A 12,496-nucleotide genomic window follows, 5' to 3' on the forward strand; every position below is an offset into this window, starting at 1 on the left:
AGGAGTGGCTGGCCATATTTGAGATTGACGATATTCTCATCACTCGATCCTTTGGTGCACTGTTGTGGGGGAACGAATTGACTGCTTGCTTCCATGGGTAAGGGAGTTTACATATAGTCATTTAGAATACCTAACAAAATCAAAAATTAATATTTTCCCGCCCAAGTGTGTTCGTTATCATGTATGACACGGCATTTGTATGGATGGTCTCAGGAGCGTTATTTGACTTTGACTTTATTCTTGGGATGCCATATTCACGCTGGCACAGGGTATGTACAGTAGCAATCGGATGAAAGAGGATATCCTTCCTCTCGTGCTCGATGCAAGCCCGACGTCAAAAGCCATGCAGAAAAACGCCTTGCCCTCCAATATATATACGTCAGAAAACCCCCGTCTCGATTCAAAAATCACGGGTTTTTATTCTCGTCGGCGGCGAAGAGTAACGGGGGAAAATTAAACTCCCCGTATAATGCGTGTATGGTCTTCGTATGCGGTAATGCGTCATGGTTTCGCAGCTGGGTATCTTTGGCGCAATCATACCATCCATCCATGTCCTCTCCCTCGCTCTCTCTCTCTTTGGTTCCTTATTCTCTCCATGAATCCAGAAATGCCATATGCATGCCTTCAACAACCGAATGCTTCCTCTCTTAACAGGTTTCCGTTCCATTTGCCCATCATCACTCGGCCGCCTTGTCGCACTTGACCTGCACGACCTTGTGCGTCACGGCTCCGCCGTCTCCGCCGGCGGCCTCGATCACCAGCGCCGACAGCTGGTTGCCGCGGGAGCAGCCCGAGTCGAGGCCAAAGGTGTACGGCAGGGCTTTCTCGTCGACGGCGAGCCCGCGCCTGGCGTCGTGGCCGTAGACGACGGTGGTGCGCTCGGCGGGCGGCAGGGACAGCTGGTGCCGGTTCCACGCCTCGTGCCAGGGCTCGCCCGAGTGCCCGTCCACGGGCAGCGCGACCTCTTGGACGCTGCTGTTGCCGCCCTGCTGTTGTTGGCTCGCCGCCGCCGCCGCCTTGAGGCGCCGCAGCTCGGCCTCGACCTGCTTGTCCGTGACCCTGGCCGTGAGGGCCGAGATGCCGTGCGCGCGCTGCTTGGCCTTCTTCTCGAGCTCCTCGCGGATCTGCTGGCGGCGCTCGTCGTCGCCCGGGTACACGAGCGAGCGCATGTTCATGGCGGCCCAGGGGTCCTGGGCCTCCGGGTCGATGCCGGGCACGAGCCCCGCGTGCACGACGAGCACGCGGTTCAGGGCGCTGCCGGGGACCCGGCCGACGCGCAGGACGACGGGCAGCGAGGCGAGCCACTGCACCTGCTGCGGCGAGAGGCTGGCGGCCGTCTCGCGGTCGGCGGCGTCGCCGTGCGAGAAGGGGTTCTCCTCCATGCGGTCCGGGCCGCCGGCGCGGGCGCGGGCGTCGCTGTCCTTGACCTGCTGCCAGCGCTCGCCCTGGGCCTCGGCCTTGGCGGCCTTCTCCTCCCAGGCGGCCTGGTCCTGGGCGCGCCTCCTGGCGTCGTCGCCGCCGCCGCCGAAGAGTGACGACAAGAGGCCGCGCTTCTCCTTGGACACCGGCGCAGCAGCGGCGGCGTCGGGGTCGGCGCCCTCGGTGCCGGGGACGAGCTGGGCGTCGAGGGCGGCGCGGGCGAGCAGCACGCGGTCCTCGTGGTTGCCGCGCACGGCCGAGGCGCCGAGCTCCATGGCCAGGGCCACGACGCCGGGCGTGTCGGGCCCCTTGCTGACCATGTCGCCCGCCAGGACGAGGTGGTCGCCGCGGCGCCGGTCGAAGCCCACCTTGGCGAGCAGGGCGTCGAGGGCCGGGCGCATGCCGTGGACGTCGCCGACGATGACGAGGCGCCTGGGCGCGCCGCCGCCCAGGCCCGGGACGTGCTCGGCCGGCAGGTCGGCGACGAGGTTGTCGAGGCCCTTGAAGGGCGGGCGGGCGGCGGTGCCGTAGGACATGGGCGTCAGGGGCCGCTGGAGGGCCAGGGCGGCGGCCGACGAGTCGTCCAGTTTGATGATACCACTACCACCACCGCCGTCACCACTGCTGCTGCTGCTCCCGTCGGCTGTTGGGAAGATGGCGGGCCGCAGGCCCTGCGTCGGCATGGGGATGTCGCCGCCGTTGGTGTAGAAGACGTAGACGACGATGAAGGATATGGAGCTGAAGAGGAGCAGTGTGATGCGCCGCCGGCGGTGGCGCGGGTAGAGGTATGTGAGGATGCGCATCGTGCCGTTTCTCCCCCCCCGCGCGCGTCTCGCGGGAGCTATGTGGTGTGTGTGTGTATTAGTTGCCCAAACCTGCTAGCGCTGTTCTACTAGGCAGCTAGCGAAAAGGTAAAGTAAGGTAGGTAAAAAGGGTCGAATGAATGGGTTTTGATATCCTGGCTTTGTGACTGCATCTGATCTTCATAAGAACACAATCACTATAGGGGCGAGAGAGGCCCTCTCTGCTGCAAAACCTGGGAAGGCAAACTCGAACCACAATAAAGGGGAAGAAAGGGACGGGTTGCTGAGCCTCAGGTGAAGAAGCCATGGCTGGCCGCGAGAAGGAGCTAGGTAGGTAGGTAATGTAGGCAATGTAGGTACCTGCACACAGTCCTGCTGTTTGAAGGGGAGCAAACCATCAATGCCAAGAGATGTTGATGTTGCCAAGACATTTTACGACGCCATGGGTGGGAGTCGGGGGTGCTTTTGTCGGGTCCCAAGACTCGCTCTCCCAGGCTCGTCACATTTGCTGGATCATGGATCACGGACAGGCAAAGACAGCAGGAGGAGAGCGAGCCAGAGGTGGACGCGGTGGGCTGGGTGGGCTTGATTACAGTGGGGGTGGCTCCAGCATTGCAGAAGACAATGGTTCTTCTTCTTCTTCTCACCTTGCCTTGCACGGCATGGCTGAATGTGAAGACAGACTGATGAGACGATGTGCCTGGGCTGTGGCCGTGAGTGAGAGTTGATGTGGCAGGTGAGCACGCGAGTGAACCGAGAGAAGCAACCTTCTAAGGTTAGCCTGGAAGCCACCTGGACAAGCCAAACCCCCTGAACCCCTGCTGCTGCTTGTCAGCCTGTCGCCGAAGCAGTCCCACTGGACTAGCGGCCAGCCGCCGGGAGTTCGGCACCTCGTTAGCAGGTGCAGCGGACGAGGTGCGCTAGGCTGATACACGGCCCCCCATTCGAACCCCTTGAAGTCCTTCTCGAGGTGCCCAAGAGGACCCAAGACAACGACCAGTACGTGTCACCTCGGGCTGTCGACCTTGTGTAAATTCTCGGAGACGCCGTGAGTACCGGTAGATAGGAACACTAGTAGACCTAACTACAAGTAAAGTAGGCAGGTAGACACATGGACAAAGATATGGCAAGTATTCGCATCGTATTAATTGAGAGGCCATGTAGCTTCGCCATGTCGATCGCCTTCCATCAAGTGGACATGACAGTTGAGAAGACGTGGAAGCCTCAATACGTAAATTTGACGTCTCGTGTTTATGGATCCAAGACGATGCCGTGCACAATGAGAAAAACGGCTCGTCGCCTATTCAATGCTGACAACATCCAAGCAGGTAGCCAGCATACCTACCTCCGTACAAGTACATCATACGTTGCGGCACGGCGCATCCCACAATGAGCAATCCTTATCGAGATCGTCTGGTCTCTCCCTCCAACACCAACACCGTCTCCTGTCGCTTCGTTGCAGATGAGCAAAACGTGCCGTCTTTGCCGTGAGCCCTGGTTCTGTAGCACGCAGCTTCGGGGGTGAGGAGATTGTTGCTCCGTTTTGATTGGGCACCCAAGCATTTGATACAAGATTTGCGCCTCCAGCTCGGCCTGATAGGGCAATTCTCAGAGGGGAACGCGCGTTGCCGCCAAGACTTACGGTATCTTTCCCTGTTGGCAGGAAATGCGGAGAGTGTCATTACAGACAGAGTACGGGGTTTGGAGTAAAAGCGCATCTCCCAATGGACCGTTCAGTACGGAGCCCCAAATCTCAACATCTCCATCCACCTCATCTCTTACATACATACGGAGTACAAGACAGATATCCCCCACCACACTCGAGAGATGCTGGAGAAGTGATTATTAAGCTCATCCTGCCATGGCTGGATCCTGCCATGGCATACGATAGCCTTTCTATCTCGCCAAACGTACACAACTGGTTTCACCGGCCCGAGCGCACGGCCGGACCCTGACACATGCTCTTTTGGTGCAACATGCACACGAGCGCCCGGTCTGACAGCCTAACCCCTCTTCCCATGCTGACCGAGTATTGAAGATCGATGTGGTGACTGTGAGCCGGCGTGATATGCGTCGCACATTCTCTGCAACGAGAATCCGAGCCTCTGAAGAATCCAACAAGAAATACCTGAACGCCTCCCAATGCCTGGCTGAATGCGACGTAATCTGTACACAAAGCCGCCTGTTGTACAAGTTTTGTGATCGGGACGTGCCTCTACCCCCTTTCTTGGCCCGTATGGCCTCCTCATGCGATGCGATGCGATGCGATGCGATCTCCTCCGGCCCTGCCCAGGACCGCCGTGCGTGCGTGACTGCCCGAACCTCGGGCATCGATCACGCCTTCTTCTCCAGCTGCTGCTGCTCCCGGTACTTCTGGTTCTCGACCTCGCGCCAGTCGGGCTCCTCCTTCTCCGTGCCGCTCGTGGGCTTGACGCCGCCCGCAAAGGCCGACCGCCCCGCGTACAGCTGGTAGCCCGTGCCGGACTCGCTCTGCTCGAGGGACTTGTAGGTGACGGGCTGGTTGCCGCGGAAGCGCTTGCGCATGTCGATCATGCCCCGGCGGCACTCGGCGAAGCCCTTCTTGAGCTGCTGGCACTTGAGCGGCAGCTCGTCGACCAGCGGCGGCCGCAGGCAGTCGGCCGCACTGTGGCGCTGCACCATGACGCACTCGGACTCTTGCAGGCACTGCGCCAGCGCTGCCCCTACAGCAAGAAAACTTTGTCAGTGGCGTGACGCTCTCTTGATGTTGCGCGGAGGAAAAGAAAAAGGGAAATGCTGGAGCTGGGACATACTGATCTCCTTGCACGAGGAAGGCATTGTCAAAGGGTGTGATTTCAGGTATCCGCGAACCACGATCCGGGATAGAGAGCTACTTGAGCAAGTCCGTGGCTAGGCTGTAAGTCGCAGGTCGCAAGCTCGAGGCGAGGTCGGATTTGAGCCTTTGGCACATCTTCAAAATTCCCGACCAACGACGGCGGTAACTAATGCGGGTGGGTCCCGACTCCCAAGGGTAAGGTGACATTCCGGGCAGCTGATTGGCCATTCAGAAACAGCTTGCTCTGGCCTGCAGAATAGCGCGACCATCGCCAGCTGGGCCCGGTCCGGCGGTGCCCAGGTGCTGAGATATGACGGCATGCCCCCAATTCTGTAGCAGAGAACTCAGTAAAGTAGCAGCTAAAACCGGCGCGAAGATACACTCGATGCCCCAAGTCGCGCGCGACATGTGAAACATTACTAAAAAGAATGTCTAGATTCATCGCTTCCAGCATTGTGTCCGTACCAGCCTCTCCTTCCTGGCCCTCGCCGTCTCTAAGCGAACGTCGCATCCTCTTCATCTCAGCGTTCTAGCCGCTTTCCAGAGACCCCCTTGTCACGGGCGCATCCGCTTTGGGACGTATCTGGTGCTGGGATTTACATGTGACATCACCCACCCTCCAGACTTGTCCATGGGATCGACAATCTCACGGCCTGCCTTCCACCTACACCTCGCGGTTCAACAATCGCTTCGGCTCGTGGGCTACGCGCTCATAGGCATAACTCTCTCTTTGTCCTACTCCATGTAATAGCATCGCCGGCGTAGAATCACACTTCAGAGACCGCGCGTCCGTTTTCCGCCTCCTATCGCCAAAATGGCGGTCCCCTTCATCGGCCGTCTCAACATGTCAGTGTCTAGACTAGCCAGCTGCGGCTCTCATCACCAGATGTGATATGACGCTTGCATGGAGTACTGATCGTGATTGCAGAATTGAGTACTTCGCTCTAATAGGGTCCTTCATACTTGTCGGCCTCGAGGCCGTGATTCGCATCCTCACCCTAGCCCTCCGTACGTCTCCCCCCGTGCCGAATCACCATAACCTCCGATACTAACAGTGCTCAGCCCCAACATTGATCAACCTTTTCTACCGAGCTTCGAGAAGGATATTCGACAGGTTCATATCACCGGCAGAGAAGAAAGCGGAGGAGAGGAAGAAGAGTACGCGCGACCAGATCCTCCGCACAGTTTCCGACCACTGTCACTGATGCCACTTTTCCTTCTCAGAGATCTCGACCTCCGTGCAGGATGCTTCAGACTTTGTCGAGCTCTGCCACCTACACGGCTATACAGCGGAGGAGCATGTCTTGCAGACCCGGGATGGCTACCTTCTCGGCCTTCACCGCCTAGCCTACAGAAAGGGGGAGGAGGACACGAACGTCAATGGTGGCCCTGGTAGTGTGCGGAAACGGGTCGCATATCTGCACCACGGCCTCCTCATGAACAGCGAGGTCTGGGTCTGCCTCACCGAGGCCCAGCGCACTCTTCCCTTTGTGCTGGTCGAGCACGGCTTCGATGTGTGGGTAAGTTGCAGCTCCCTGCGATGAGAACCATCAGCTGTGACATGTACTCATAGCCAACCCACCAGTTCGGAAACAATCGAGGCAACAAATACTCGAAAAAGTCGATCAAATGCTCGTCCAAGTCGACCCGGTTCTGGAACTTCTCCATCGACGACTTTGCCCTCTACGATATCCCGGATAGTATAGCGTACATTCTCGAGACGACGGGCGAGAAGTCTCTGTCCTACATTGGCTTCTCTCAGGGCACAGCCCAAGCCTTCGCCTCGCTCGCCATCCACCCCAAGCTCAACGAGCAGGTCAACGTCTTCATCGCGCTGGCTCCGGCCATGTCGCCCGCGGGCCTCTCCAACGGGATTGTCGACGCACTGATCAAGGCGTCGCCCCAGGTCCTGTTTCTGATGTTCGGGCGGCGCTCGATCCTCAGTTCGGCGACCATGTGGCAGTCGCTCCTGTACCCGCCCATCTTTGTCAAGGTGATCGACCTCGGCCTGGGCTTCCTCTTCAACTGGAGGGCCAAGAACATCGCGACGTCGCAGAAGCTGGCCGCCTACCCGCACCTGTACTCGTACACGAGCACCAAGTCGGTGGTGCACTGGTTCCAGATCATAAGGACAAAGTCGTTCCAGATGTACGACGACGACGTGCACCCGCCGCTGTCGACGTCGTCGCGGCACACCAAGGTGGCGCGGTACCCGACGCGCAACATCAAGACGCCCATCGTGCTCGTCTACGGCGGGTCCGACTCGCTCGTCGACATCAAGGTCATGCTCAAGGAGCTGCCGCCGCAGACGGTGGCCACCGAGATCCCGCACTACGAGCACCTCGACTTCCTGTGGGCGCGCGACGTCGACGCCCAGGTCTTCCAGCACGTCTTCGACGCGCTCGACAGCTTCACCGACGCGGCGCACTCCAAGGAGGAGTACGCGCGGTACCGCAGCGCGCGGCACATGAGCCTCAGCGCCTCGGCGAGCTTCGGGAGCGGCCGCCGGCACCGCGGGCAGCGGCAGCGGCACGCGCGGCAGCACAGCGACGCGGAGGCGCTCGTGGCGGACAGCGACGTGAGCGCCTCGCGGAGCGGGTCGGTCGACGAGGGCAGGGGCCCGCACCACGCTGTGGAGGGGGAGCTGGCGCCGCGCCTCCTCAGCGACGACGAGACGCTGAGCCAGCCGTCGACGCCTGACGTCACGTCGGTGGCCGGGCTGGGCATCGCGCCGCCGGGGCTGAGCAGGGATGGGTCGCTGCAGTTTGTGAACAAGGAGTCGCCGGATCCAGCGAATTGTTGATTGGGGGGGAGTTTGTCCAGGGAGGTGCATTGTGATGAGGTGTGTGGGGTGGCTTAGATTGTTTCTGAATAGTTTTGCGGCGTCATGACTTGAGTATTGATAGCATTTTATGATATCCAAACGGGCTTTCTTGGAAGCCGGGCGGAGTGTGCCGTTCTCCATCTTTGATCATCCTGCATCCTGCTGGAAGGGCGGGTTGCATGTGGTTGCATGTGGTTGCATGTGCGTATTGGCATCGTTGATCCTACAGGCAGGCGTCAAAAGACGAAACATTATTAAATGACAGTCTAGAGGTCTGCTACTCGGTGCCACATTGAGAAATCGGGGAAACAAGTTAGGGACAAGGAAACGAACTCTGCCATTGAAAACGCCGTTCCGAAGTGGGCTTTTTCGATTCTTGGATTATTCTCGGCTTCCAGCACGGTGCGCCAAGAACACCGCGTCCGGCTCCGTAACGGCGCCAGTGGAGCCCGCGGGTCCGTGTGTGCTCCGAGTTCAACAAACGGCATGTGGCCTGCATCTTCCACCTCGTATCGTATTGGAATGGTAGCTGCTATTACATCATACTTCGCAATGCTGCGTTGAGGGGTGCCAATCCCATTCCACTCGATTCAGTGTGCGAGGGAAAATCCTTACTCACCATTCATTACTCGGGCTGTAACATTCTTAGCTTCGGCCATTCACATGTCAGGAAATAAGTCATGCCGGACAGACAGCATGATTACTCCTGTGGTCATCACGAATCTCTCGCCGTGCCCACAGAATGAGTTGACCCAGGGAGATTGATAGTGCGTGGTGTAATGTGATAGATTACTTGCTACTTAAGCTTATCCTTAGATTAGGGAGAGCTTATGAAACGTTCCTCACTCCATCCCACTGCCCACCGGTATGAAGCATGGCAGACTTCCGCATCTTTGGGCCTCAATATCAATGAGTTTGAATCAGCCTTACGGGGATACGCCGTTCACCTTGGGCATGAAACTACCAAGAGAATACCTTGTACGTGGCAAAAGGGCCTGGGTATTTCCTTGCACTCGGATCCAGGCCTGTCGATCCCTTGGAGCTTAATCCCGTCCATCCCCACACGGCCGTTGACCTGACTCTGCGACCACTTGTCTTGACACCGGGTCAAGACAAAAGCACCGTAGTCCCAAACCTTCAACAGCAGATCCGAATGCGATGATTGACCCTCCATGGAGCTCACCCCAAGTAAGCTCCCGCGACTAAGACCGGCTTGGGCGGGCTACCCGTTACGTGGGAGGCGTTTGCCTTATATGGATGTCGCGATGCACGATTCAGGCATCACCATTTAAACTCTTGATGCAGGAACCTCGTTTCTAGACCTCGAGATTAGACTTCCTGTGTAACAGACACCGTTCCCGGTCTCGGGAGTCCCGAGTCGGCAAGCTCCTCCCCCAGACTTGGGGAACAGCAGAAGTGTTCAAGGCACACATATAACTTGCTAGAACTCCTTTCAGTTCCGCGCCCAAACTTTCTCCAATAATATCCAAACCAAAGCCAGGCTTTACACTTGGAGCAAGATAAGCAACCAAAAGGAGCCAGCCTCCTCCCACCCAAGCCCATGTCTCACACCATATCCGACATGCTCGGCCTCGTGGCCCGGGCCACCGTCACCTCGGCCATGTGCGAGAGGCTGCCCAAGACGCCCGGCTGCGAGCGCGTCCGCAGCTACTACCTGTACCACCTCAACCTCGCCGCCAACGCCACCTTCCTCGCCCTCTTCTCCCTCTCCTGCCTGCTCTTCCTGCTCACCTGCGCCGCCACCCGCCGCGGGTACGCCTTCACGACGGCCCTCGTCCTGGGCACGCTCTGCGAGGTCCTCGGCTACGCGGGGCGCGTCATGAGCTGGCAGAACCCCTGGAAGGAGCAAGGGTTCCTCATGCAGATCATCTGCCTGACCATCGGGCCGGCCTTCATGGCCGCCGGCATCTACCTCTGCCTGCGGCGCATCGTGGGCGCGTTCGGCGCCGCCAACTCGCGCATCCCGCCCGCGTACTACACGCGCATCTTCATCCCCTGCGACGTCGTCTCGCTCGTGCTGCAGGCCGCGGGCGGCGGCATCGCCTCGGTCGCCTCGCACCGCGGCACCCCGACGCGCACGGGCGACGACATCATGATCGCGGGCCTGAGCTTCCAGGTGCTGACGCTGCTCGTCTTCATCGCCGTCGCGGCCGACTTTGCGGTGCGCGCCTGGCGCCGCCACCGCCGGCTCGGCGAGGCCGCGTTCGACCAGTCCGAGGCCGTGCGGCGCCTGCGCCGCAGCCGCGCCTTCCGCGGGTTCCTGGGCGCGCTGGCGCTGTCGACGGCGTGCATCTTCTGGCGGTGCGTGTACCGCGTCGCCGAGCTGAGTCGCGGGTGGGACGGGCCCCTGATGCGCCGGCAGGGCCTGTTCATCGGGTTCGAGGGCGTCATGATCGCCGTGGCGTGCCTGGTGCTCAACATCTTCCACCCCAACTTTTGCTTCAAGGAGCTCATCAGCAGCAGGGGCAGGGGCAGGGGAAGGGGCAGCAAGGGCAAGGAGGTCGGGGAGGAGCAGGAGGAGGTGGAGAAGGGCGGTGCCGAGACGCCCGGTTTCGAAGAGAGCGCTTCGCAGGAAGGGAGGCAGTGATCATCTTCCGTTGCATTGTATTGGGGGTTTTGGGGGATCTTTCAGTACGGCAGTAGAGGCGTTATTTGCTCTCGAATTTGGTTCAATGGTCTCTTGGATACCATAGCAATGTGGAGGGAAGGAACTATAACAATTTTATTTGCTCTCATGCCCCCTTTTAGACAAGGAGATTCAAATTCATTTTCACAGCACCAGCTATTCATACAATGACCCTTAAAACTCCATTTCCCATATAGCCACAGCCACAGCCCCCAAACCCAACCCCATGTTCCTTCATCAATTCCCCCTTTGCCTCACAGCCCAAACACGCCCTTCAGCCAGACGATCTGGCCCTCGACGTTGCCCTCAAACTTCTCCCCGCCGTACACGCTGTAGTGCCCGCCGTCGACGAACCGCACCTCCTTGGGCTGCAGCGCGCGCTCGTACGCCGCGAGCGCCAGGTCGGCGCCGCACACGCGGTCGTCGCGCGCCACGACCATGAGCAGCGGCGCGGGCGATATCCTCGCCACCAGCGTGGCCGGCACGTAGCCGCGGATGGCCTCGAGCGACCGCAGCGTGACCTCGTTGACCCAGCCGTCTTTGCTGTGGCCAAAGTGCGCCCACGAGTCCCGGCCCGGCAGCGCGCAGATGGTCGCCATGCCCTCGGGCGTGCTGGGGTCGCACACGACGGGCACGACGCCCGGCTTGGAGGCGGCGCCGCCCTTGGCGCGGGCCGTGTGGTCGGCCGCGAAGCGCGCCTCGAGGTCCGGCAGGACGTCGTGCCGGACGCGGCGGGCGAGCGTCTCCCAGCCGTCGACCATGGGCGCCTGGGAGATGACGGCGCGGACGCGCTTGTCGACGGCGGCGACGTGCAGGACGTGCCCGCCCGACAGGCCGGACCCCCAGAGGGCGATGCGGCCCGGGTCGATGAGCTCGTGGGCCGCGGCGAAGGTGATGGCGTCCTGGAGGTCGGCGATCTGGGCCGCGGGCAGGGCCTCTTGGGGGACGAAGCCTTCGCCCTGAGATTTGGGGGAGGGTTGGAATGTTAGCTCAAGACTTCCTCCCAAGGATCAAGGTGTGCATGAGTGTTGCGTGTTGCGTGTTGCGTGTGTCTGTCTGTCTGTCTGTCTGTCTGTCTATACATACCTGGGACTGTCCGAAGCCGCGGGCGTCAAAGGTGACGACGGCGAGCCACAGGTGCGAGGTGAAGTGCTGGGCCCAGTTCTGGGCGCCCATGGTCTGGGTGGCCGTGAAGGTCGGGGCCAGGATCAGGGCCGGCAGCTGGTGCGGCTTGCCGAACGGCGCCGGGGCCAGGCTCGGCGTGTAGAGGGTGCCGGCCAGCTTCCGGCCGTCCGAGGTCGGGATCTCGATGGGTGATGCGGGCATCTTTTGTGTGATGTTTTGTTGTTGGATGGGACAACAAATCGGGGTGTCAGGGGGGGCTGGCTGCCTTGGGGTGAGGCTGTGTATGTAATATGTGCAACACTCAGAGAATGGATAATGAGATGAGGCTTGCGGGCGAGGAAAGATGAGTCTTTTACTCGTCCGTGTAAGACAAAGACAGAGCAGCAACTCGGGCGTTTTATATCATCAATTCCATCCCGCGAATGTGCGACACCACACCGCCTCCATCTTCGGACGAGAGGATGTCTGCTCTCTTCATGCATGCCTTGCAGCCTTGGCTCTGTATGCACAGCTGAACTGACTTTTTGATGAAGCAGGACCCGCAAGTCGCGAGGCGGTTTGTGGTGCCATGTCGATGGCATCAGATGATTTCGGGAGCGCCTCCCAAAGTCAGGCCAGGCTTATGCGCCAACGCTTGTCTTGTAAAAGAATTGGCAACCCGCACCATTTTGTTGGTTTTTGCCTCCCTCAGACAAGGAACTTGTTGGATCGTCTTCTCGAATGGCAAACTTCCAATTTGTCGATGTAACAATCCCAAGGCTCGGCGGTGCAGAAGGGACAAATGCCTAACCCGTTCAAGGCGAGGTGTGGTCGGCGAGGGGGGGGGGGGGGGGGGGGGGCCCACCCCCGTTTTATAAAAGATC

The 12,496-nt window shown here is 59.7% G+C and overlaps 4 protein-coding genes across 4 annotated transcripts; 1 reads left to right on the plus strand and 3 right to left on the minus strand.

Annotated features, from left to right (window-relative positions):
- Positions 1-677: 677 nt before the first annotated feature.
- E0L32_007149 (uncharacterized protein) lies at positions 678-2,222 on the minus strand (the record flags this gene model as incomplete). Its single annotated transcript, XM_031141861.1, has 1 exon — positions 678-2,222. The coding sequence occupies one exon, from the start codon at positions 2,220-2,222 to the stop codon at positions 678-680; it is 1,545 nt and encodes a 514-aa protein (XP_030993974.1).
- A 2,334-nt stretch (positions 2,223-4,556) lies between these two features.
- On the minus strand, positions 4,557-5,039 carry E0L32_007150 (uncharacterized protein; the record flags this gene model as incomplete). Its single annotated transcript, XM_031141862.1, has 2 exons — positions 4,557-4,924; positions 5,015-5,039. The coding sequence occupies 2 exons, from the start codon at positions 5,037-5,039 to the stop codon at positions 4,557-4,559; spliced, it is 393 nt and encodes a 130-aa protein (XP_030993975.1).
- Positions 5,040-5,851: 812 nt separating this feature from the next.
- Positions 5,852-7,840, plus strand: E0L32_007151 (uncharacterized protein; the record flags this gene model as incomplete). Its single annotated transcript, XM_031141863.1, has 5 exons — positions 5,852-5,883; positions 5,966-6,045; positions 6,100-6,195; positions 6,262-6,557; positions 6,611-7,840. The coding sequence occupies 5 exons, from the start codon at positions 5,852-5,854 to the stop codon at positions 7,838-7,840; spliced, it is 1,734 nt and encodes a 577-aa protein (XP_030993976.1).
- A 1,525-nt stretch (positions 7,841-9,365) lies between these two features.
- On the minus strand, positions 9,366-11,834 carry E0L32_007152 (uncharacterized protein; the record flags this gene model as incomplete). Its single annotated transcript, XM_031141864.1, has 3 exons — positions 9,366-10,446; positions 10,767-11,467; positions 11,595-11,834. The coding sequence occupies 3 exons, from the start codon at positions 11,832-11,834 to the stop codon at positions 9,366-9,368; spliced, it is 2,022 nt and encodes a 673-aa protein (XP_030993977.1).
- Between the last annotated feature and the right edge of the window lie 662 nt (positions 11,835-12,496).

Source organism: Thyridium curvatum (genome assembly GCF_004353045.1).
Source record: "Thyridium curvatum strain D216 chromosome Unknown NODE_42_length_358865_cov_86.645117, whole genome shotgun sequence".
NCBI lineage: Eukaryota > Fungi > Ascomycota > Sordariomycetes > Thyridiales > Thyridiaceae > Thyridium > Thyridium curvatum.